Source organism: Anoplophora glabripennis, unplaced genomic scaffold (genome assembly GCF_000390285.2).
Source record: "Anoplophora glabripennis isolate ALB-LARVAE unplaced genomic scaffold, Agla_2.0 scaffold602, whole genome shotgun sequence".
NCBI lineage: Eukaryota > Metazoa > Arthropoda > Insecta > Coleoptera > Cerambycidae > Anoplophora > Anoplophora glabripennis.
Window position 1 is genome coordinate 171,925 of NW_019417005.1, and position 24,017 is coordinate 195,941.

At 32.6% G+C, this 24,017-nt stretch overlaps 2 protein-coding genes across 2 annotated transcripts; both read right to left on the reverse strand.

Annotated features, from left to right (window-relative positions):
- Positions 1 to 3,137: 3,137 nt before the first annotated feature.
- On the reverse strand, positions 3,138 to 3,938 carry LOC111692085. Its single transcript, XM_023455796.1, has 3 exons — positions 3,706 to 3,938; positions 3,444 to 3,588; positions 3,138 to 3,338 (listed from the first exon to the last, which is right to left on the reverse strand). The coding sequence occupies exons 1-3, from the start codon at positions 3,936 to 3,938 to the stop codon at positions 3,138 to 3,140; spliced, it is 579 nt and encodes a 192-aa protein (XP_023311564.1).
- Positions 3,939 to 12,086: 8,148 nt separating this feature from the next.
- On the reverse strand, positions 12,087 to 19,023 carry LOC108912492 (facilitated trehalose transporter Tret1). Its single transcript, XM_018717724.1, has 2 exons — positions 18,940 to 19,023; positions 12,087 to 13,717 (listed from the first exon to the last, which is right to left on the reverse strand). The coding sequence occupies exons 1-2, from the start codon at positions 18,986 to 18,988 to the stop codon at positions 12,321 to 12,323; spliced, it is 1,446 nt and encodes a 481-aa protein (XP_018573240.1). The 5' UTR covers positions 18,989 to 19,023; the 3' UTR covers positions 12,087 to 12,320.
- Positions 19,024 to 24,017: the final 4,994 nt, after the last annotated feature.

The window sequence follows — 24,017 nt, forward strand, 5'->3', positions numbered from 1 at the left end:
AATTTTACGCCACTGGAAAAATTGACTTTTGACAGCAAATTCTAAAGCGCCAATGAATTTTACACAATAAGAGTTCTCTTGGTTCATTGCTCTAAAGTCAACCGTTTTCAAGAAAAATGACTTTTTATGAACAAAAGCAAACATTTTGCTAACGTTTCGATAATCTTTTGTAATTCAAAAAAAGTTAAAATCCTATCTGTTGTTAAATTTCGTTAAAATTGTTAATTATTACTACCTATTTTTTGAATTACAAAAGATTTTCGAAACGTTAGCAAAATGTTTGCTTTTGTTCATAAAAAGTCATTTTTCTTGAAAACGGTTGACTTTAGAGCAATGAACCAAGAGAACTCTTATTGTGTAAAATTCATTGGCGCTTTAGAATTTGCTGTCAAAAGTCAATTTTTCCAGTGGCGTAAAATTTAGGGGGGGAAAAACCCTTACGATACCTTAAAATCTCCACCACTGGCACGTCCAATGAATTCGAAAAGGGTGCGAAAAAGTAGCTATTAATAGTGGTAATGTGTGTACAAAAGCTCAGTCCTGTAGTTCAAACGATTCCTAAGATATTGGCGAAAAACTAAAAAAAAAATTAAAGTTTTGACACCGTGTATCTCGAAAACGAAAGCCCGGAGAGAAAAATGGAAGAGGAAAATAATGTTTCTTTTTTCAAGAGGAATTTACAGTTTTCCGTTGCGACACTTATTTAGGAACACCCTGTATAATAGCAACAAATTTATTGTAACTGTTTGTAAAACAAATATGACAGTGTTTTTGTGGTATGTTTTTGTAGTAGTAAAAAACAATTTTTTTGCAATAAAATAATTTTTTCCAATAAAAGAAGTCATTCTCTTTCATATGACACCCGCAGAATTAAAATATCTTGGTAATTTTGCGTGTCAAGTTATTGCAAAAATTATGCCTCTGGGATAAGCATTTAGAATTTTGCAAAAACTATTGGATGAATTGGTTTGAAATTTTAATCACATATTAAGGACTATAAAAGCCAACTATTTATGGAATATGACAGTCGTAGGTTGACTTTTGCAAAACTTATTGTTTATTTAGTAATAATCGAATTTTGACAGTTTTTTGCAATTTCCCGAGCAACAAATTATCGTATTCCCTACAAGTTGGTTACTTTCACAATATAATAAAAATTATCGTTTTTTTCTGGTAGGCAAAAAAGTGATATTTTGGGTTATTTTAGACCTTTTATTGTTAATTATTAAAAAACCTCACTTGATGGTGTGTCGGTTTTGCAAATATTATACTAAAATTCACCCCAATTGTATGAAAAACTTATCCTTGGCTACTCAACAGTCACGGCATTTTCCTCATATCCCTGGACTAGTAAACTACTTTGCTCTTTCATAAAATGCTATTTTCATGAACACATCTATGGCGTAGAAGTATTGTTAAAAAAAATACAGTTTCCCTGAATCTCCGCTTCTGAATTGTCTCATTTATCATCTCCACATTCAAATTATGCAGACTTATTAAATAACAGCCTGTTTTGAAATTGAAGTTATTTGGTCAATCCGTTTGGAAAATATAAACAAAACCTGATTTATTACGAGAACGTTAACACTTTGTATCTCGGAAACGAAATTCTTCCGGACGTATACTTGTTTGAACTTTTTTTCAACACCCTCGAAATTAACTAAAATCTACCTAAGACGAGCCAGAATTATGCATTCATTAATTTAATGCTTTTTCTAATCTTCCTACAGGAACATTTTTTACAAAAAGAATGCACTTCAGAAAATAACCTTAATTCCTTCAAAAATTCGTGGTGATTAGCATGCTATTCATCAACACGCCGACGGCGACGATTGGATTACTTGGTCAAGCGTATTCAGGATAAGAGGGTCCGTTTAATTGCTGACATTATCCATAGTTTTTTTGAAAATTAGTCCATCCATGGCCAGGGGACACTGCGATCGACGCCGTAAGATCTAAGAAAGCGTACCTCTAAAAGGGACAATTTGTCACTTAAATTTTTATAATAGGGCAATTATCATAATACATGTAATAGATAATGATATGAGAGCGTTAATTGTTTGCCCTCTACAAATTAACTTAACCTGCTAGAGTAGCTTATAAAACCAATGACGTGTCATCAGTATTTACTTTACTGTTTTGTATACTGTGTTTTACTTAAACTGTGATTTTTGGGATAACAGTTTTTTTATTTTGTTTTCCGGTTGAACGTATTTATTTTAGTGAATTAAAAATCACCGATTTATAAATTGAATTAAAAAACTATTAAAAAATACAGTTTGAATGAAACTGACTACTAATGAATGTCAAGAAAAACTAAAATATTGTTTGCTTACTATGCACAAAAAATTGCCACTGAAAATAAATCCATTATATTTTAATATTTCTAACCTAAATTTGTTCTCATTAAAAAGACAACTAATTTAAGTACCTGAATAAGTACAAATATTATGTTCCTATAATTTTAAATTGTCATATTATACAACAAATAATTCCTTTTACTTTGATATGTTTTAGAAACGTATATATTACCAAATGCCTACATTCTAAGATACAACCAACAATACATTGTTTTATTTCAATTTATAAGTAACTTATAAGTAAAAGTATTTTCAACTTATTTAGCAACCCAAAGAATTTTTAGACAGTTTAAAAGCTAATGTGCATAATTTTGCAAAACCAGCTTTCTAAAAGTCAACCAATTAACATTTTTGATGTGTTAAACATTACATTTGTCGCAATTAAAACGTAGGTTTTCCTAAAACTGACAAATATTGACGTTATTTCGTTTGTGCTTTAAGTTAAGGAATACACTAAAATCTATAAGAAGGATTTATTAAAACGACAAAACTATTTGATAATCGCAATATGATGGCAATAAATTATAGTCATTAATTTTAAGATGATCTATAGTGGGAACATATATATGATATATGAGTTGCCTACTTATGGAGTCTGATAAATCCACACTGTTTGTAATAGCTTCCTTGGTACTATAAAATTGTAAAACACAGCAGTACAATAAAAAATAATAATTTTCAATTTAGTATAAATTGTATACATAACTAATACACTGATCTATCATCCCCTTTTGACAGAGATGGCATTAGCCCATTTTCAGGGAAAGGCTGACATCTCTAAAAGATCCGGACGTCTATTCTTGAAAGCAAGAGAAGGGAGCTATCCCTGGGAGCTCCCGAGGAGCGTTCCCTCATTTGAGCTCCCCGACAGAAAAACACCGAATTCTTGAAACCTCGAACGTACCGAGGTGTATCAGGGAGGGAGCAAAATCGGGGAACAGCGTTGCCGGTTTGTTCGACCAATGATATTGCAGAAAACTGACAGAACACAGAACGCAGATAAACTTCACTTTTATTTTGACAATTTAATTTAAATTTGTGGAGATCGAAATCGAAAAGAATATTTCGAGGGAACCTTATTACATTATTTAGAATTTCAGGTTGGTTTAATGCATTCTTGACATCATTCACCTCGACTAGCTGAAGCTTGGCTAAAGGCGACAAAACTGTTCGAGCCAGTAAGTTCCTGATAACTGCCTGAAGCATAAAACCTGAGAGCAGCAAGTACCTACAAAAATTGTAAATTTTAATTATTTTAACATAAGTAAAAACCTATTGCATGCTTCAACCACAGATTTTTGTTATGTTAGGCTGTGCCTCAACTAACTACAAATTTCTTACTTACCTTGGTTTGTATGGATAGAGCAGAGGTTCTAAGAAAGGGTTGACCATATTAATTATGTCATGACAGAGGTGCTTATCTACTCTAAATAACTGCAAAAATTTTCTATCAGATACAGATACTTGAAATGCATTTGTCTGGGGCAAAACATCTCTTCTAATAGCCAATTCTGCCACCGCTTCCTCAACATCCTCGTTAATAATGTCATTCCACAGCATTAAATTTAAGTTTTCCATGTTTATTTTAGATTNGTAGCACAATCGTGTGCAATTCTAATACAAGTTGTTTCAAGTTTACTTGAAATAGCCAAATTGTGTCAGATTGTTTTGTGTCTATTGCTGAAATTTATATCGTTTCTTATGCAAGATACTTTTACAATACTTGCACCAGACTTAATCAAAAGTACTCGAGTCCAAAGGGGTGAATTAGTATAAGTCAAGTACAATATGTCTTACTTAATTCTAATGTAAGTCTGCAACATAGTCACTTGCTTTAATTTACCCCTTTGTGCTCAAGTGCCCTGAACCAAATCCATTGAAAGCTTTGATCAAGACAATTGCACAATGAATCTTGCAGTAAACCTGACGCCGATTTCAGCAGTAGGTACACAGCAGTCTTGTAGAAGTGTCTTGTGCAAGATTTTGCTACCAGGGATACAACACAAATTTTTTATGCTTGTGACTCCTACACACGAAGCAATGTTCCGTATAATACTGACTGCATCAAATTGGATGTAAGTAAAATTGTAAATTTATTTTTTAAGGAACACGATAAAAATGTATAAAATTTTAAATAATTATTTTAGGAATAATTTTTTAGCTTTGGTTTGGTTCGTAAATAATAACAAATTGTTTTATTTTTAAAAAAGGTTTTTCAATTTCACATTATTTCATTCACTGTATCCAAACGTATCCAACAAGCAGTTTTGCAGTGGTGTGACAATATTCATGCGGAGCTCTGTCCCTCTGAAATGTTTGAGGAAGGGTTTGCACCCTTCAGCCCCCCGTAGTCGGCGAATAGAGTTGCACCGGCATATTTAGGACCGTCATAAATCTTATATTACTAAGAATTCCTGTGCCAGTCTAAACTTACAGATAAATTATCATATCGACATATGGTTTAGCAACTGATGTACATAGAAATAGTTTAATCTGACATGAATTTAAGAGATTATTTTAGCTTTTTTATGTTTTAAAGTAGTATTTTTATTATATTACTGGACTTAAATGTAATTATTGCTTATTTTATTTCTGAACTCAAAAACATTCAAATTAAACATTTATGCGTATTAAGAGTTAAATAACAAATAAAATAAAATAAAGAAAGCTTAATAAGCCGAAGATTCAAACCAATGTGTCCGTTAATACTTTATATACATTAATTTACAGTGTCGATTGAGATTCTTGAGAACAGTTTTTCAAGATAAGAGGTTTTTTGCCTTGATGAATAACATGAAATCACTATATCTCACTATTATGGTATCGAGACTACTACTCACTTTTGTGTTATCAAACTATGTATTTCGTTGCCAAAAGATCTGCAAAGAGGATTTCTTTACATGTTTATATCTCGTCTGCCATGGTACCCACGCTCCATTTCCTTAATATCTTGCTGAAATCTTTCTCCCTTCTCATTAAAGCCAATCAAATTCTTCATTTTGGCGTTCAAAACCAAACAAAATTTTAAAGGCATCTTTTGTACGTTGAACGATCTTTCTTCTATTCATGTATCGTCGGAGTATATTTTCTTTGACATATCGAAAAAATCTTGATCACCTAAAGTGTCTGCCACCACGTGATGATGGTGAGCAACGACTTTTTGTGCATCTTTTTCTATCATCAGCTAAATTCCTGGGTGAAGACGTTTGTGTCGTCATGTCAGATACAGGGAAACCTATTACGATACAAGGAATCCCAGTATCGACGATTGTTCAGCAAGCAGGCCTGCAATCAACGTCATCATGCGACTGTAGTTGTTTGGTAGTGAGAAACGTGGCTACGAGTCTACTATTACAAGAATTTACCATCTAAGTTCAAATCATGGATGCGATTTCGACAAAAGGCACAGCTTTTGCTATATCTGTGGCAAGTATGAGATCCATAGGAATAGAAGAAAGATCAATCAACTTATTAAAGATGTTTATAAAAGTCTGTCTGGTTTTGAACTCCAAAGTGGGGAATTTGATTGGATTTGAGGGGCGTGGAGAAAGATTTCACCAAAATATTAAGGAAGTGGATCATCGGCAATCTGGTCATAAAACGAGTTATACCATTGAAATCGAGAAAACATAAAATATATCCACTTCCCAGATCTTTTGACAACGAAATAGTTCGATACCATAATGACCCATTTACACAAGGCCAGTTGTGAAGACATTCCACTAAGCCAATCCAACATTGGCATCGTGTAACCAAGGTAACCAAGCCACTCCACTAATTAGAACGGTTTCTAATTTTATGACCCATTTACACAAGGCCAGTTGTGAAGACATTCCACTAAGCCAATCCAACATTGGCATCGTGTAACCAAGGTAACCAAGCCACTCCACTAATTAGAACGGTTTCTAATTTTATGACCCATTTACACAAGGCCAGTTGTGAAGACATTCCACTAAGCCAATCCAACATTGGCATCGTGTAACCAAGGTAACCAAGCCACTCCACTAATTAGAACGGTTTCTAATTTTAGGAGCCAATAGCCTCAACTTGGTCATTGGATTGGCTTAATGGAATGTCTTCACAACTGGCCTCGTGTAAATGGGCTATTAGGAGCCAATAGCCTCAACTTGGTCATTGGATTGGCTTAATGGAATGTCTTCACAACTGGCCTCGTGTAAATGGGCTATAAAAGTGAGAAGTAGTCTCGATATAGAGAGATATAGAACACCTTTTATTTTAAAAAACTGTTCTCAAGGGTTTCAATTGACACGGACTCTGTGTAAATTAATGTACATGAAGCATTAACATACACATTGGTTTAAACTGTTTAAAGCTAACTTAATTAGGCTTATTGATACCAGAATTTTGTCATATCAAAACCAGTAACACAAGAATCACGGGCTCAGAGGTAAAGCCTTCTTCCTTTAATCTTATTTGTTACTGAGATGTTATTATTTTTTTTAGTTTTGAGTTTAGAACTTGAAAGTATTTTGCAGACCTGATCGAGTCAGTTGGCAATTGGATTCGGATTCAGTGACCCCAAAAAGTATAGATATGTAGATTTAAATTGTTGGCAATTGATTCTTTACATTTTCCTTGAACTGATCTAACCCAGACCTGATATGGTCATTGGAATTTAGCGAATTCAAAAACGTACGGATAGTAGATTTACTTTATTGACAATCGATTCCCTATATTTGACGTTGAACTAACTTTAACCCAGACCTGATTGGGTCAAACAGACATCGGATTCGGATTCAGCAATCTCAAAAACATATGGATATCATGGCCTTGTCCTTTGGGACCTCCCACTTTTTTTTTGGTGCTGTGTTATTATGTACGCCGAATAGACAGCGCTGACAAATAAATCTTTTTGAGATTTGTTGCCAACAGCAATCCAGGACATTGTATTATAATCCGTACATGTAGCTACAGTTATTAATACATTTTCATTTATTAAATCCATTTTGCTATTACAATTCATATAAAAAAAACTCTCGTTTGAGCAGAAGCGGATCCACCATTAGCCAGGTCTGGTATGCATTTCTCGCACTATTTGATACTTCGGGAATCATTTAAAAGAAAGAAGATAAACATAGGGTTTAGGGGATTTTAAATCTAAAATTAAATTGATTTCTACTTTTTTTTGTTTATGTAGCTATTTTATCATTCGTGAAAAAAATATAAAATCATTAAAGTAATTTTTCTACCAAAAGGAACAGTCAAGAGTTATTTATATGATATTATTAATTTACCGTTACAGAATTTGCGCCCGTAATTTATAACTTGATTATAAATAACAATTTCCAGCAATTTGATGTCTAAGATTTTAGCTATATTTAAGAAAGGCGATAGACAGAAAATGCAATAAATATCTAGCAACGTAGTTTTATGAAAGGACAACTAAAGTTTATGTACTGTACAATAATCATAACACTATTTGTAATATTGACTTTTATAACTGCAATGCTTTAAATATGAAATATTGTTAAATTTGACTATTTTTCTTTATAATGTAATCAGTTTTTACTTGTCATGTTATATTATTTTTGTCCTCTATGTGCGATATTGATTACGCTTTTAAATCTCATAATTTTATTTCTCTCTTATTATGAATTTTACTTTTAACAGTTTCACTAAATATCTTATCCGTGCGTACATTTAATTTGTTTATTGTGAATCACCCTGTATTTAAATACAGGGTGATTCACAACTTATCCAAAAAAAATTGGGAATAGATGCGGCAAGAGAAATAGAGTTGATATTAAAAAAAAATGTGTAAAATCCTTACAGTTTCCGAGAAAAAAAATATTGAAGTTGTAGTACATTCAACCATTACATAGCTGGACAACTGTAGTCTCTAATGTCATTCGCAATTCGCGTGGAAAGCCACGTGGCCTCAGCGACTCCGCATACTGAAATCCGATTTTACAATCGTCGTTGTGTTAGTGTTTACCTGTTATCTGTGGTGTTTTTTAGTAATATAATTAGTGTCAAAAATGTCTTGCGTGTATAGCAACTCGTATTGATAAATATCGTTTTAATTTATCGTGAAACAAGACAACATTTTATATTATGGTGAAGCAAGACAACATTTGTGTTAGTTCGTAGAAGATTATCTACTTACGGGACTTCACAAAAATTCACTTAGAATGGACTAATGCAGAACGGCAACTTCTTTTAAATCTTCAGTAAATCTTACGTGACTTTATTTAAACTTTAACTATTAATTCTTCGCTAACAAATTGAAATTTCTTTATGATTATTCTCTATCGTCTCTTCAAGAATATCATTTACAAAAATAAGCCTCCAAAATAATTGTTACTGTTAACAATCTCTTTACTAATTATAATCTTTACGATTTATTAATCTTTAAATAAATCTTTATAAAAATCGTTAAATCTTGTTTTAATCTTTACTGGTAAGCTTTGATGAGAGAGAGAGGAAAAAACAAGATTCTATTAGAACGTGGTTGTACAGCATTGAAGGTTATAGAAAGAATAAGCAAAGTTCAAGTGAAATCCACTAGATTGAATTTAAAAAGCTAGCAATTTAAATATTTAAATAAATAAATGAAAATAATTTTTCCTGAGCAAAAATCTTAAAAAAGATTGATAAAGATAGAAAAATAATATTATAAAAACCTTTGACTTTGATTTTGAATTATTATTTAGAGAAGTTTTCTCGAATAAAAATATAATCTTAATTTTAACGTGTCTTGTTTATATCAAGATCATATATTTTCTATAATTTTGCATTGCGTATTTGTCCAATCTTAATATCGATTATTATCTTTTCCAAACAAATTATAAATTATTTTCTTTTTTATTGAAGATATCTAACGAATGATTAATTCATACATATTATATGTTCTTTAGTCTTAAGGGTTTATTTTGTCATAATATTTTTGTCAGGTCGTTTAAAATAATTATTATTGATTGACGTTCTGTTTTATATAACTGGTTTTATTTATACCCAATCTTAATAAAATAAGTGATAATCAATATTTCAATCATTTTTGCGCGGCATAAACTAGATAAAACTGGATAGAAAAGAATTTTAATTTATATTATATTTTTTGTTTCTTAGGTAGGTACCTCTGAGAAAGACAAGATGAATAGCGACTTTGGGACAGGATTAACTTCGATCATTCAAAATAAATAAAAAATGAAAATATTTTTCCTAAAAATCAGGTACAGAAGGTCTATTGAAAACATTAACTTGACACAATGCAGTTCTCTCATGGGTGATAAATTTGAACAAGAACTAACAAGTGGATTGGATTTCAAAGAGATAAAAATTTCATGTAAAATTACACACTAGATCATTGGTTATTTTGACGCCACAGTAGGTGATGTAAAATTACATCATACAAGTAAAGTTACATTAAGGATGTAATTTTACACTTTTTGTAAAAAAAATCTAATTTGCTTTCAGGGGGCTGTAACTCCGAAAGAGGAGGCTAGTTGGCAAAAAGAAAAAATACGGGTCCCCTAAATATGTCTTAAGAATCTATGACCAAATTTTGTCGCATGAATTTCGGGACACCCTGTATTATTACGCCACTAATGAATATAAACGTGCCCATTGAAAAACTCTAACACACTCTACACAATTCGATTGTTTGAGCCAAATCAGGTCATATAAATTCACACTTTTATTACATACATCAGATATCCACATAAAAACATAATGGATTAGGAATAATACATTTTAAAATGTATATATACAACGTAAAAGGTAAAAAAAATATGGCAAAAAGAAACTATACGCAATATAATGTAGCGTGTATGTTCAATTCATTTACATTTTTGTGTATAAAAATTAGTAAAAGTTGCAAAAATTTTATATGAATTTCCACATTTTTTGTTGGTGTTTCAACTCCAAAAAACTTGTACACCTTCTAAGTCCAAAAATCATAACGACGAAAATCAGTATAATTTATAGTTTTGCACAAATTTGCGTTTATGACAATGAACACAATTACTTTTTCATAATTACATACCTCTAACTGTTGAAAAATTTGCAGCAAAATTATTGGCTTTCATTCGTCCATTGCTGATGAGCTCCTGTAATGGTGTTTGGACTATTACTCGTGAATTCTATTTTACATTCTACAAAAAATTGTTCTGCATTCTGCAAAACAAATTCAAGAGGTAAATAGGTTTCATCATAACATCCATAACATAAGATCCACTTCTTATTTGTGGAAGGGCGAAATAGGCGGTGACTGTTAGACGCCTTCATTATAGCCATCATTCTCTATCCCACGGATTTCTATGACTTACTTTATCGCTCTCACGAAACGGCCGATGAACCATGGGGACTTTCCGACCCTGTATACAATAAAATCTTTGCTCCTCATCCGAACGTGCATTTCGAAGCATTTCGACTGTTATCTGACGACATTCTTCAACAATTCGCCGACGAAGCTCCTCAAGTGACTCGGTCGTGTCGTGTTGAATAAATTTTCGATTTTAAGTACCCCCATAAAAAAAAGTCTAAGAGCGTTAGATCTGGCGACATGAGAGGCCACTCAATTGAACCTCTGCGACCTATCCAGTGATTTGGAAAGTTCTAATTAAGAAAATCACGCACAGCTACGCTACGCCATAAAGTGGTAGAGTACCATCCTGCTGAAATCACACATCCTCTTCTTGTATTGAAGCGCAGGGAAACCAATTTGAACACTTAATATAATAACATTCTTTCATTCACTGATATTTTGTCTTATTCTTTAAGTGATGATTTTATTATCATATCCAAACCAAAATTTAAAAAATCATATGTCGTGAGCAGAATTAAAAATTAATTAAAATTTTAAATTAAAAATTAAAATTTAAGGGTATTTTACGCCGCTGCCTAAGGGGTAGCTTACAAGACACCAAAACTTACGCCATCATTTGTCTCCCTTGAAAAGAAAATCGACGTGTCTCAGGTTTTTTTTGGTGATTTTTTAATTCCGATATTTTCTAGGCGGGAAGTTTTAATTGGAACACCCTGTATATTGGAGGATGTATAGGTAATTTAGGCGTTATTATTACTATTCGTATCACTCATCGTTACAAAATAATAAGTAATACCGTAAGTGAAAATGATTTAAAATAAAACCGTTACAAATAAAACACTGGATATTTTTATGACAATAACCAGAGGTTCGATAACGAATTCACGGTCAGCAGAATAGCAATGTACTCACGTCTGCTGAAGTACCTCTCTCTATACTTCTCACTCGTCAAGTCAAATTATTCTTAAAGAAACCTATTTTTTCTCTAAAATATAATTAGTAATCAAAAGATATCACTTGAATTTCCAAATTAAGCTTGGGTTGTTAATATGAGTGCCTCCCAGCCCTATGCTACTGGTTTACATAACTGTATATAAATTCAGTGAAGTTTTACCTATACCTACTTATAATTAGTTTAGTCACTAGCCCAAGTTTCATCAGTCTACCTCAAATACGATAAACGTTTCAAAAGTTTTAACACTACGTTTCGTGAGCTAAGGCGTGAGTAGATTTATGCAAACTTTTATTCTTAAAGTAATCCAATTAATGACCTCCTGGAATATTTTTTTTTACATAAACTACGCCCTGCATGTTATTTTTGCTTTTATTTTGTGAGAAATTGCAATAGGTATAGCTGTTATAGGCTGTATAGCCTAACTAATGTGTTGTATGGAATGTTTAGCTTTCTTTTTTGGGTATGGGAAATAGAAACAGTTAAGTATATTAAAAAATATGTCTTTATTTTCTAAATAAATAACAATTATGGTACAAACAGTAAAATTTGAGAAAATCCACGAATATTTACATGTTGAAATCAACTTGGTGTAATAAATGTTGGTCGTGTATTCAAATACCTCTTTTTATATATTTTATTAAATTATTTGTATTTCACTTTTATTACCCCCTGAATTAAATAAACACCAATATATTAATTTTGAGATATTTCACCGTTTTCATTTTATGCCATTTTCGTCAGGCCAAACTTTAACTTCATGCACTATATTATCCCCAGACTTCTTTATGGATCCATATCGAAGCATATCCTGGATATCGCTGAAACTCTTGCCTTTAGTTTCTGGTACCATTACTACGCTGAACACTGCAGCGACCAGACACGAAGCCGAGAAGAACCAGAAGCTGCCGAACCTTCCCAAACCATCATTCATATCATTAAAAAATCTGGTAACTAGGAAAGTTGTGATCCAACAGGTGCTGGATACACACGAGGCGGCTATCTGCTTGACATTGCTTGGGAACATCTCCGAACAGAGCGTCCAGGGTACAGAACTCATACCGAAATTGAAAGAGGTGATGTAGAAAATTAAGCTGAAGATGGGAATCCAAGTAATGGAATCGGTGCTATTGTCTGTTGCATCTTGCACGTAGAAAAAGGCACCTATCATGGCCAGTGCAACGCACATACCACAACACGATCCTATTATTAATATTCTCCTGCCTAGACGGTCTACGAGGAAGGGTGATATGAAGCTAGATACAAGCATAGAAATACCTACGTAGAGAGCAGACATTTCTGAAGATATTGGTGTGCCTGCAGCTTCAAATATAGGTTGTAAATAGAATGTGATGGCGCAGAAACCAGACAATTCTTGGGCTATAATTAGCACTAAGCATATTATGAAGGCCTTTCTAAGCTCTGGTCTCTTCAAGATGTCAGTCAAGTGTCCGTCCTCATCCTTTTTCAAGTGAGCCTTGATATCTTCAAGCTCCTTCTGCACTCCTTGTTTCTCGAGGGACCTTAATTTCATCAGTGATTTTTCAGCTTTATCAGTTTTGTTCTTCTCGGCTAAGAAATATGGGGTTTCAACCCCTATTATGACAAATATAATAAAGAAGGCTGTCGGGATGCAAGCTAAAATTATGTTGAACCACATGATAGATATGAAGGGACCTATTGCGTACGGGATAAAGTTTCCTATGGCCCAAAATACGTTTAGTGTTAGCGACATCATGCCTCTGTTGGCGACTTCTGATACTTCTGCAATGTACATAGGCAGCAGACTGTACCCGGCACCCATGGCTAAGCCACCAAATACTCTCGCGAAGTAGAACAGATAGATCGTCCTCGCAAAGGCCAAGGTGAAGTAGGACACGATGTGTGGAATTGCGATTGCGAGTAGGCCTATCTTTCTTCCGAACCTAGAGGCTACGACACTGTAGGGAAAAGGGCCCACAATTGCTCCAAGAGTAAGCAAGGATCCCAGCCACCCATCTTCGTCTTCCGTGATGGGTCTGCCCAATGGATTGATGGAGGAATCGTTGGAGTAGAGTTTAGGGTAGATCGGGGAAGTCCATGATAAAGTTATGTCTCCTGTAGTGGCCAACAGATTTACTGGAAAAAAGTGAAAAGTATTGTTAGAGAAATGTAATTCTAAATTAATACCGGGCGTTTGAGGAGGAATAGTGAAAACTTCAATACATTATAGTATCGTTCATTTTGAATAAAAAAGTTTATATTCATATGTGTTCAAATCTCAATGGTTACTGAGATACAGTAATTTTAATGTATATTGCGTCGAGTGCAAAACAGGTAAATTTATCGAATAGGCTTCCAGCAAATAATTAACATTTAGCATTGATTTGTTAACGTGTGTATGTGTGAAATTTATTTGAAATGACCCACATTTTTTCTCACGCTGAATACGCTGATATTATAACATACGAAAGTATCGACTATTCCTCCTGAAACACGCGGTATAAGAAATATATGACAGTCATTTCATTTTAATTTCATTTAACTAAAAATAGCTTTATAGGTAACTGCTGATATTATTTTGTGATGGTGAACAGGACGACAAATACGTATCTCGTATATTGTTTTTAAACTTATTAAGATTCTGTGACAAGCACTTTATTTCTATTTTGTGTCAAGTTTTGAAATTGCCATTTTTTATGAATTAAAAATCAATAACTGATAGTTTCTCCGGGTACTATTTGCTACAGAAAACAAACGCAAACGTATTTAAAAATAAGTAAGTTGTTTTGTATTCTTGTGGCATCAATATACATATATTATAAAAAATAACATCTACCACTTTTTTTAAACATGAAAATCATAATTAAATTAAGATTTAAACAATTCTTTACTTTCTAGCACAAAACGAAGTATACCAAAGTACCAATATTGTAAAAAAATGAACAATGGCCTTAGTGATTTCGTCTGCCTAAGTACTAAATTATTATTATTACAAAGTATCTCCATTTTACGGTTGGTAAAATGTTTTACATTACATTAAATATCGTTAAGTATATCTACAGTGCCCTGTCTGTAAATATGTTAAAGTTGTTAAGAAAATAAAAGCAGTACAAAAGGACAAATTCAAAGAAACTAATCAATTTATTCCAATATTCTGAATGTTTTAATTTAATTATAGATATTCCTTTCACATTACATTACATTAATGTTTTAATTATAATTTTGACATATGTACAATAGTAGTAACATAATATACTACCTCTTTATGTTTTGTATTTAAATGGTATAGGTCAAAGCTCTAGGAAGGCAGATATGACCAACACGGTAGACTACAAACAATTGTTTTTCTAATTATTGCTTTGAAATTTTAAGAAAATTTCCGAAAACCACATCAATTTTTTCTAAGTTCGGAAGTAAAGGAAAAAGTATTCTGTAAATAGCCTTGTATAACGTGTTCCAAAAAAAAACTTAGTCCTTCCCCCTTCCACAAGTGTGTCTAGTATTAATTTTTTTTATTTTGACGTCATATTTCATGTGAAAATGCCCTTTTTCGAAATAAATATTACTGACGTGACAATTTTCTAAAAACTAACTTTAAAGTTTTTGTTGAAATGTCTTAAACCATATATAATAGAGATACTATTATCCTTTTGTGAAATAAACAGATGAGACTCATCTCACCAGCTATTTTGTTTCACGGTCCACTTGATTTATGGTTTTTTTAAAACTTCTTGAGTACCTACTTATAAATGAGATGGATGGACGCTTAAAATGTCATTACTTAGATGATTATCGGTAAATCAACTTAAAAGAGATAACATTTCCTAAACGCCTTATCTATGATACCAGGTAACTAAATCTCTATGATTTATTTAATTTGTGGACAATTCTTGTATACTGAATATGCACGTACAGAAAAAAATATTTGACTGCGAAATTTTACAGTTGCGTGAATAAAATTCACATCTAAATAATATCATTTTAAGAGATAATAAACTAAAAGTTATGTTTGAGGTTGTGATTTATATTCAGTTGATCAGTGTCATTTCAAGACTTTCATTTTTTTTAATATCATAAGTTTTAAGTTGTTTAATTTTTTTAAACCGCTTTTGGGCAAATGTTTGTTACACTCATGAGTTTCATGACCGAAGGTGTCATTTCCATTGTGAGTTGTAAAAAATATTGTAGCATCATAGAAGGCCTTAATTATTTCCAGTAAATTATTTTCCTGTATATAATATTATTAGCGAATTGTTATTTTTCCCGATAAAACATGAGTGTAATCTTTATTACTTTCTCACTTTTGCGAAAACAAAACTGAGAAAAAAATTATCAGAAAACCATTGTCTCGAATGGTATTTAACAAGAATTTTTCATTAGTGTTCTAAGAATACGATTTGAGGTCTTATTCCGCCGCAATCACTACGGAATTACTTATCAAAATTTGCCATCTGAGAAGGGACATATTTGCGCGCAAACTGCATTTTACATGTAGTTTAGGCAAAAGTTCTTTCTCATATAAGATACAAGAATGAAATTGTAACTATTGTAATTGTGATTATTGTATATAGGTATATTATTTTTGTAATTTATAATCGTGTGGTATTTTGTCTTATTTTTGTCAAATTTATTGAATGTAAAAGTATACATTGAATTAATGTAAAGTGATATGAATAAAGTGATATAAAGTGAAAAAAAAAGCTTAACTTAATATTTCTAAATTCAATTCAGTTATCTGGCAATAGGTTATTTTTGATAGCGGTAAAACCACATAATATGTTTTTTACTGATATAAAAATTTCAGATTTGTCAATATAATAATGATGAGATTGGCCCAAAATTAATCAAAACATAACAATTGATGGGTTATAATGTAATGATTGAAAACTGTTTCTAAAACTAAATTTTTTGTAAACCAATAATTCTTCAACATATAAAATTTTTGTTATTTATATGCTTACTATAGCAGTAAATAAAAATATTACTTTGTTTAACGCTTTTGATCTTATTTTTTCATATCATTTGTACCACATTTGAATTTATATTTACTGCTTTAAAAAAATCAGAATCAGATAAAATCTAGCAAACTCCAAATTTTAGACTTGATATTTTTGTTGAAATAATCTTTTAGTAACAATAATATTTTGCTGCATTGTTTATGTTTATTAAATAAATATGAGTGCATTAAATCTTATACCTGAAGATTTTATACAAAAAAAATATTAGAATTTTGTTTGTATCAAGAAGTGATAATTATAGTTTGCATAACTCTTAAGTCTTGCTATCACATATGAACAATATATTCCGCTTAGCAAAATATGTAAAATGTTGTAAACATAGATCCGCAAGTGCAAGATACAGGGTATTAATTTTTTTTTTTAATTGAGTTTAAAAAACGCTTTAGCCGATTTGAATAAATTTTTTACGTTTTATTTGAATATTACATAAAAACCGAAAAAAAACTAAATTCATTTCTACAAAACGACTTGCTGGGTACAGTGTTGGTCCTTTGAAAGTGGACGACTCTTATAAAGCTAATTGGCCTTTGTGAAGCCGACTTGAAAATGTGAAGTTCAAATTGGCTGTCATTATGTCAAATTTAATGTGTCTATCATACTAGTTCTAGTGAGCAAAACAAATCCAAATTAGGTTTTTCCAATACTGAAATATATTATACATTCTAACTACCAATCATTCACCGTCAACGAGATCTAAAAATGAAACACTTTTCGTCGTCAGAAAAACGCGATTCGTAAAGTTAGTATTTTGTCCAAGCACCATTTTTGTCTATTAACACTTTGCAATCTACATAGCATTGATAAAATTAATTTTCTTGTGTAATCATCAGTGATGTTACCCCATTCTTTAATTGCCTTCCAAAGTTCTTCGACGTTAGCTGGACGGAAGTTTCTGTCGTAAATTTTTTTCACCATATATCCCCAGGCGTTGTCGATAGAAGTGAGGACAGGGGACTTTGAGGGCCAAGATAAAACATCGATGTTGTTATCAATGAACCATTCTGGCGCAACTCTTGAGGTGTGAATCACACAATTATCTTGCTGGAAAGTGAAATTCTGAGGATACAGCATGGTCACGGATGGCAGCATAACTTTTTCCATTATGCACACATAGCTCAGTCCAGTGAGGCGCTCTTCTATTCTCCAACAAACACCAGGACCTTGGCAGCTTATCCAAGCCCAAACGTTAATGAAGAATCTTCCGTTGCGCTCTATGGGTTTCACTTAAAACTCCGAATACCTTATAATCACTGGTGGGCAGACACGGACAGAACCATCGGAGCAAGACTGAAAACTTTTTTCGATAGAAAATGTAATATTCTCCCAGAAGTTGTCTGGGCTTCCTACAAATTGTCTTGCAAACTCTAACCTCGGTTCTTTATATTGGGGAGTTAAAGCAACTGTATTTGCAGCCACATAATTCTTCAGCTCCGAATCTTTCTCCCGCTTCCTTGCAGTTCGCACTGATCCAGGAAAATTCATCTCAAAGGAAGCCGTTACTGCCATGTCAAACCTTCGTGAACATAATGCACGTGACCCTCCGCAATCCGTTTTTCTTTGAGTTTAAATATGCTGTTCTTGCAGACATGCAGATCATCCGCAATAACCAATCATTCTGAAGTAAAGTTATAGCTCTCACTTTCTCTGGTTCCGTTAAACGCGGCATCTTGAATTACGAAGCAAATTACTAATGACACTGATATATACAAACTTGTCATAATAAGAAAAGTAGACCACATCACATTAGAAAAATAAATCGTCCACTTTCAAAGGGCCGGCAGTGTACGTCCTTGAAAATTTTGGATCAAATCTAAACGGTTCAGTTGGTGTATGATAATAATTGTTTTAATAAACCGTAAAAAATTCATTCAAATCGGCTAAAGCGTTTTTTAAATTTAATTAAATAAAAATTAACACCCTGTGTCTCGGAACCCAAGCACTTGCGGACCCATGTTCATATGAATTTTTTTACATATTTTGCTGAGCGGAATCTTCCCTAGGCTTTTGTCACTTCAATCTTGAAACACCTGGTATAATGAAGACTACTCGCACTACTGTTTACTTGTTTTGATCGTCTTCCACATATTCACCCAAACAGAGGTTCGCTTGTATGTTTTGAATTTATGATAGCAAAATCAATAATTGGTAAAGTGCCTCATATGTATAGATTTTTTCAAAATCAATAAAAAAATAGTAATAGTCTTGTTAAAATCTAAAATGGTGAATGGCAAAGACAAATTCTGTTAGCAGCATTTTTCACACTTTCAGTATTGCGCGGTTCAAACGAATCGTCCGTTGAAAAAAATAAATAAAAACTGTTAAATTAAATTCAATACTGACCTGTGAGCACCGAAACAAGAGTAAAACTTATAGGATGTTTCAGAAACATTTTTCAGTTAACACAGTACCCTACAGCGCTTTCACCACATTTGATATTCCCCTTCAAAGATTTTCCTTTTTTATAAGTTCCGCGATAAACAAGGATTAAATTATATCGTCCTCCCTAATCGATTTTTAAAGCTTTCGCGAAACGGTACGTTATTATTGTTTTAATATGTTTATAACCGGAGGATTAAACACCGTCCATTAAAATTAGATGTGTGTTGATAAGAATAATCGCTCATGCACTCGACATTGGCAGGGCGCCATGTTTATGCAAACCGTTCTAGTTTGACGTTTTGTCCAGCCTTTTGGCATTGTAAATCAACCAGATAAGGGACAACCAAAACACCTTGAGCCTGTAGAGATAATAGTTAATACATAATACTTTGGATGGTACACAGTGTCTTAAGTTATGTGTAAGGGAGGGTTCTCATCGGACCAGGCGAAGTGGTTTGTGTTTAGAATATTGTTAAAAGTAGTAATAGAATTTTTTAAGCATGACAAAGGACTAATGTGATTCTTTTAATTTCTTTGTAATATAAGCTATTTTTTCTAGTCGTATATTCGAGAGGAAGATTTTTCTGACGAATTAGTGAAAAGAAAGTGATATTTCTCAAACCAAAAATGCTATTTCCTCTGACTGATTTAATTCGTTTCTTTATGTGGCTTAAAAAAGTCTGTTAAATCACGTACGATTTGAATTTAGTATCAGTTATCAACCTACCTAACAAAAATTGGTTATCGTTTTTTTTTTAAACAGACTATACCACTGGATCCAATGTAATTTGTCCCAGTTTCAAAAGAAAATATTTATTGCTCATTGTAACTTAATATTAAAGATTTTATCATTTCCGGTTCTCCTAAACGGGGTAAGCAATCTATGAAACAGCACATAAAACAAATAAACATATTCACTAACATGTGGAGTTCCCAATCAAACAGTAATTTTTAATTTTAATGGATGAACCCATTATAATTACAAATAACAAAGTACCATATCAATAATGACATATGCCTCAAATATAATTTTTTGATTTGGAATTGCACATATTACGAAAAACAAATTAATGGATATTTTATTTGTTTATTTAATAATTGATTTAAGATTCGCAGGAAGAACGGAAATTAAAAAAATGAATATTATTAATTAATAATAATAATAATAATAATAATAATAATAATCAGATTTTAAATTAAAAAAATCGTTAAAACAAATAAGAAATAGGCTTTGCTAACTGATAATGAATTTAGGTATATGTTATACGATGTAATGGAATTTTTCAAGCCTTATCTTTGAAAAGAAATTCGAATTAAATCGGTCAATAAATAAATATTTTACAAGGGTATGTCCATTGGAAATGTGTCACCCTGTGTATGTAAAACGGAAAAAAATTAATCACGATTAACTAGTTAAGATAAAAGTTTTAAACTATAAAGGTTTCAGTCGGAAAACCAGGTAATATGGACAAAAACAATGAAGTAAGATCACTAGAGCTGTCATAATTGGCCGCGCCTCATCAACATAAAATAAAGTGTATCATTGTGAAACACATAAATTGTTTTACGTATCGTCGCCATCGGTTCCACAATCTGGATAGGATCCATTATAGATCGCATCATCATGTATGTTTCTACCCTTGTTACAGCGAAACTTATTCGCGGCAGTGATAAAATATCTTAATCTGAAGACAAAAAACCTACGACATCTTCTGATATAGGTAATATTTACATAATTGAATAATCTACTTCTAAGCTGGTCCGATATGGTCACATCCACTCGGGGTTGTATTTATTCCAGTAGGAATGAAATGTTTTATTATTCATTAGGTATATCAAATGGTAGGTGCAATTAGTATGAAAATTAAATCAAACATAAATTGAGTTTTCTTATACGTGTGTTGTGCACTGGTCAATACTTATTACTTTATCTTTATTAATATTTATTTTAAACGTTTTTATACATATACAATTATGTATACAGGCTGTTACATATTATTCGCGTCTCACTACAGGGATCTCGGAAACGGGAAGAGCTACGAAGTAGCTTAAATGGGGGCAAAGTTGCGCAATCAGGAGACCAACATTATGCCTCTAAAAATCAAGGTTAACATGATTAGTTTTCGAAAAATTTGAAAAAAAACGAAATTTTGGAAACCCGTTTTTGATTCATTTCAGCCTCGTTTGAGGTGATATTGAAAAAAGAACAACACTCATGGCCATTTTTTGTCCTCTATCGAATAGCATAATCAATTTTTGAATATAACGTTTCGTCTTTCCAGCACCATCATCAACTTCATTTTTTTAAATACGACCCTAGAAATGTTATTACATTTTTTGCAAGCCTTCATGACCCCCAATACTGTACTGCCTCATACAGATTCAGACGTTTTGTCTCGAAAAATTCATCTTCAGTGTATTTCATTATTTGTACATTATCCTATTACAAATCTTGCATTTTTTCCTTTATTTTACTATCATTTACGATTTGTCCACTAACCATTTACCAAATCCATCACGTCTGTTCTGTGATGGATTGATTAATCATTAGGTTGATTAAATAATGAATTTAAAAACACTTGTAACTTTCATCACGTATACGTTTGGTGGATTTTAATACACACTCTTTTCACCGATTGGTAGTGGTGGATTATTTTGGTCAATTTACAATCACACAGATAGTTTACGCTGTGTGGTGACAACGGCTATTTTGAATATAATGTATGCGTTGTTAAATGGAAACAGTTTAAAATGTAATTAATAATTTGCTGTATTATGGTTAATTTGGAATTAAATTGAACATAAAATTATGATAAGTAGAAAAAATTGCATTTAAAACTAGGGATGAAATATTTTTTTTCGTCTGTGAAAACGATTTGTTCAGTCACAGAAAAAAACCGATATTTTTAATTTTTATCTCTTAACGGTGTCGGATTGCGACATATAGTCACACACATGCTTTGTTCTGATTTTCACAATTGTGATGATATTATCTACAATTTCACACGACCTATAGCCGGGTTATGTTCTACATTTGTATAGACATTCATTACAATGTTTGTCTGTGTGTCCTAAAATAGATAACCAATATCAATTATTATTTAAAATTATTTTATACAGGGTGTGGCGTGTATAATCTATAAAAATTAAACTACAGCGTTCTAACGATATTTGTAATAGAAAAGTCTTATACGAAAAAGTTTTAACTTTGCGTTTTTCGTAAATTAGAGTTCAATTATGGATCAAAATATTTTCTCTGGAACGGTCCTGTCCGTGTACTGTACAATGAGTTACGTGCTGTAGACCAGCCGCGTAAATAAATCGTCGTTGAAAGATAGAAAGATACTTTTCAATTTTTGGGGAATTTTCGATGCAAAAGTAAAAAACTAAGAAAAATAGATATTTAAAAAAACTGATATTTTCTTATTATACTAATTAATAGTAATGACTATCTTAAATGCATTGTTGTTACTGCAAGAGTTTGCAAACAAAACCACATCCGTAAGCATTTGTAGTTGCCAACTGTGTGCACTAAACAAACTCCATTAAAATAAGGAACAAAATGAAACTTACTATTTCTAGAGAAAATGTTGAAATTGATCCCTATAGCGCGGATATAGGCATGGCACCGACGCACCCAATTTTGGCGAATATTTTCCCAAATTTCAGGTATTCCCCTAATTGTGTCAGCAACTTCAAGTATACGGTTTCACAATTCTCCCACCGTAGCAATTGGAGTATTATACTCTAAAGATAAAAGTCCATTGGAGTTAGATCGGGTGACCGAGGTGGCTACGGCACAGGATCAAAGCGTCCAACCCATCGCTGAGCAAACATTTAATTCAAAAGTGTCGTTACTTCTCGAGTACTGTGTGGAGGAGCCACATCTTGAAGATAAAACATACGTGCCCGAACTTGTAATGCCACATCGTTCATGCAACTGATTCTCCAAAAAGTCAGCATATGTTGGTCCATTTAGTCACCCTTCAAAGAAATAGGGACCCACAAGTACATCACCTATTATGCCCGCCCAAACATTTAGCGAAACCGATTTTGAAAATGAGTTTCCTTAATCGCGTGAGGATTTTCATCGGCCCATATGTGCATATTATGGAAATTCATTTTATCACGGGTAAATGTCGCCTTATCTGTTACACAAACATAAGCAGGAAAGTCTACTTGATTGGCACATTGCCGTAAAAACCATCTGCAAAAACGCATTCGTTGATCACAATCCGGGGGTAAAATCTGTTGAACTGGTTGCAAATGATAGAAGTGCAACAGCTGGCGCCTTAAGATGCGATATACGGTACGAGATGAGGTTCCTACTTGCTGTGTGTGTCGTCCAGTACTAATTGTGGGGTTTTCATCAAGATTTTCTAACACTGCATCTTCAACATTAAGGTTCACTTGTTGACCACGCACTTCTCCTCTAGGAATAGCACTTCCTGTATCTCGCAGCCTCTGAACGCACTGTAGGATTGTATTTGCACATGAGGGGTGACGTTGTGGTCATCGTTCCCGATATAACCTAATCGCATTTTCTTCGGCTGCGCCATACACTAACACCATATCGACACGTTCGGAAATAGTAAATACATTGTCTTCTCGGTTCATTGTAAAAGTAGTTTTTGCACAAACTAATAAGTTAAGAAAAGTAAGAAATAAGAATCTCGTTTTTAATATAATCGGCACGCTATTCTTATTTTTTACTTCTTTATAAAAATTACGCTGTCACTATCGTGGAATTATAAAATAGAAACTTTTGTCTGGGAACTTTCACTTTTTAACACTGATGGATCGATGGACGACGCTTAATATTTAATAATTAAGTGAATAATGAATTCAATACAAATACAGAATCAGTTGACTGCACAACTAATTTTTTGACAATGTAAGCTAACCTTCTTTTAGTATTGCTAGTATTAGATTATACCGACTTAAATTATAAGGTTGCATCTCGGGTCGTATAAAAACATTTCCAAAGTTTTTAATAAATAACACAGGGTCGGCCTTCATTTTCGTTGAATAAATGAACT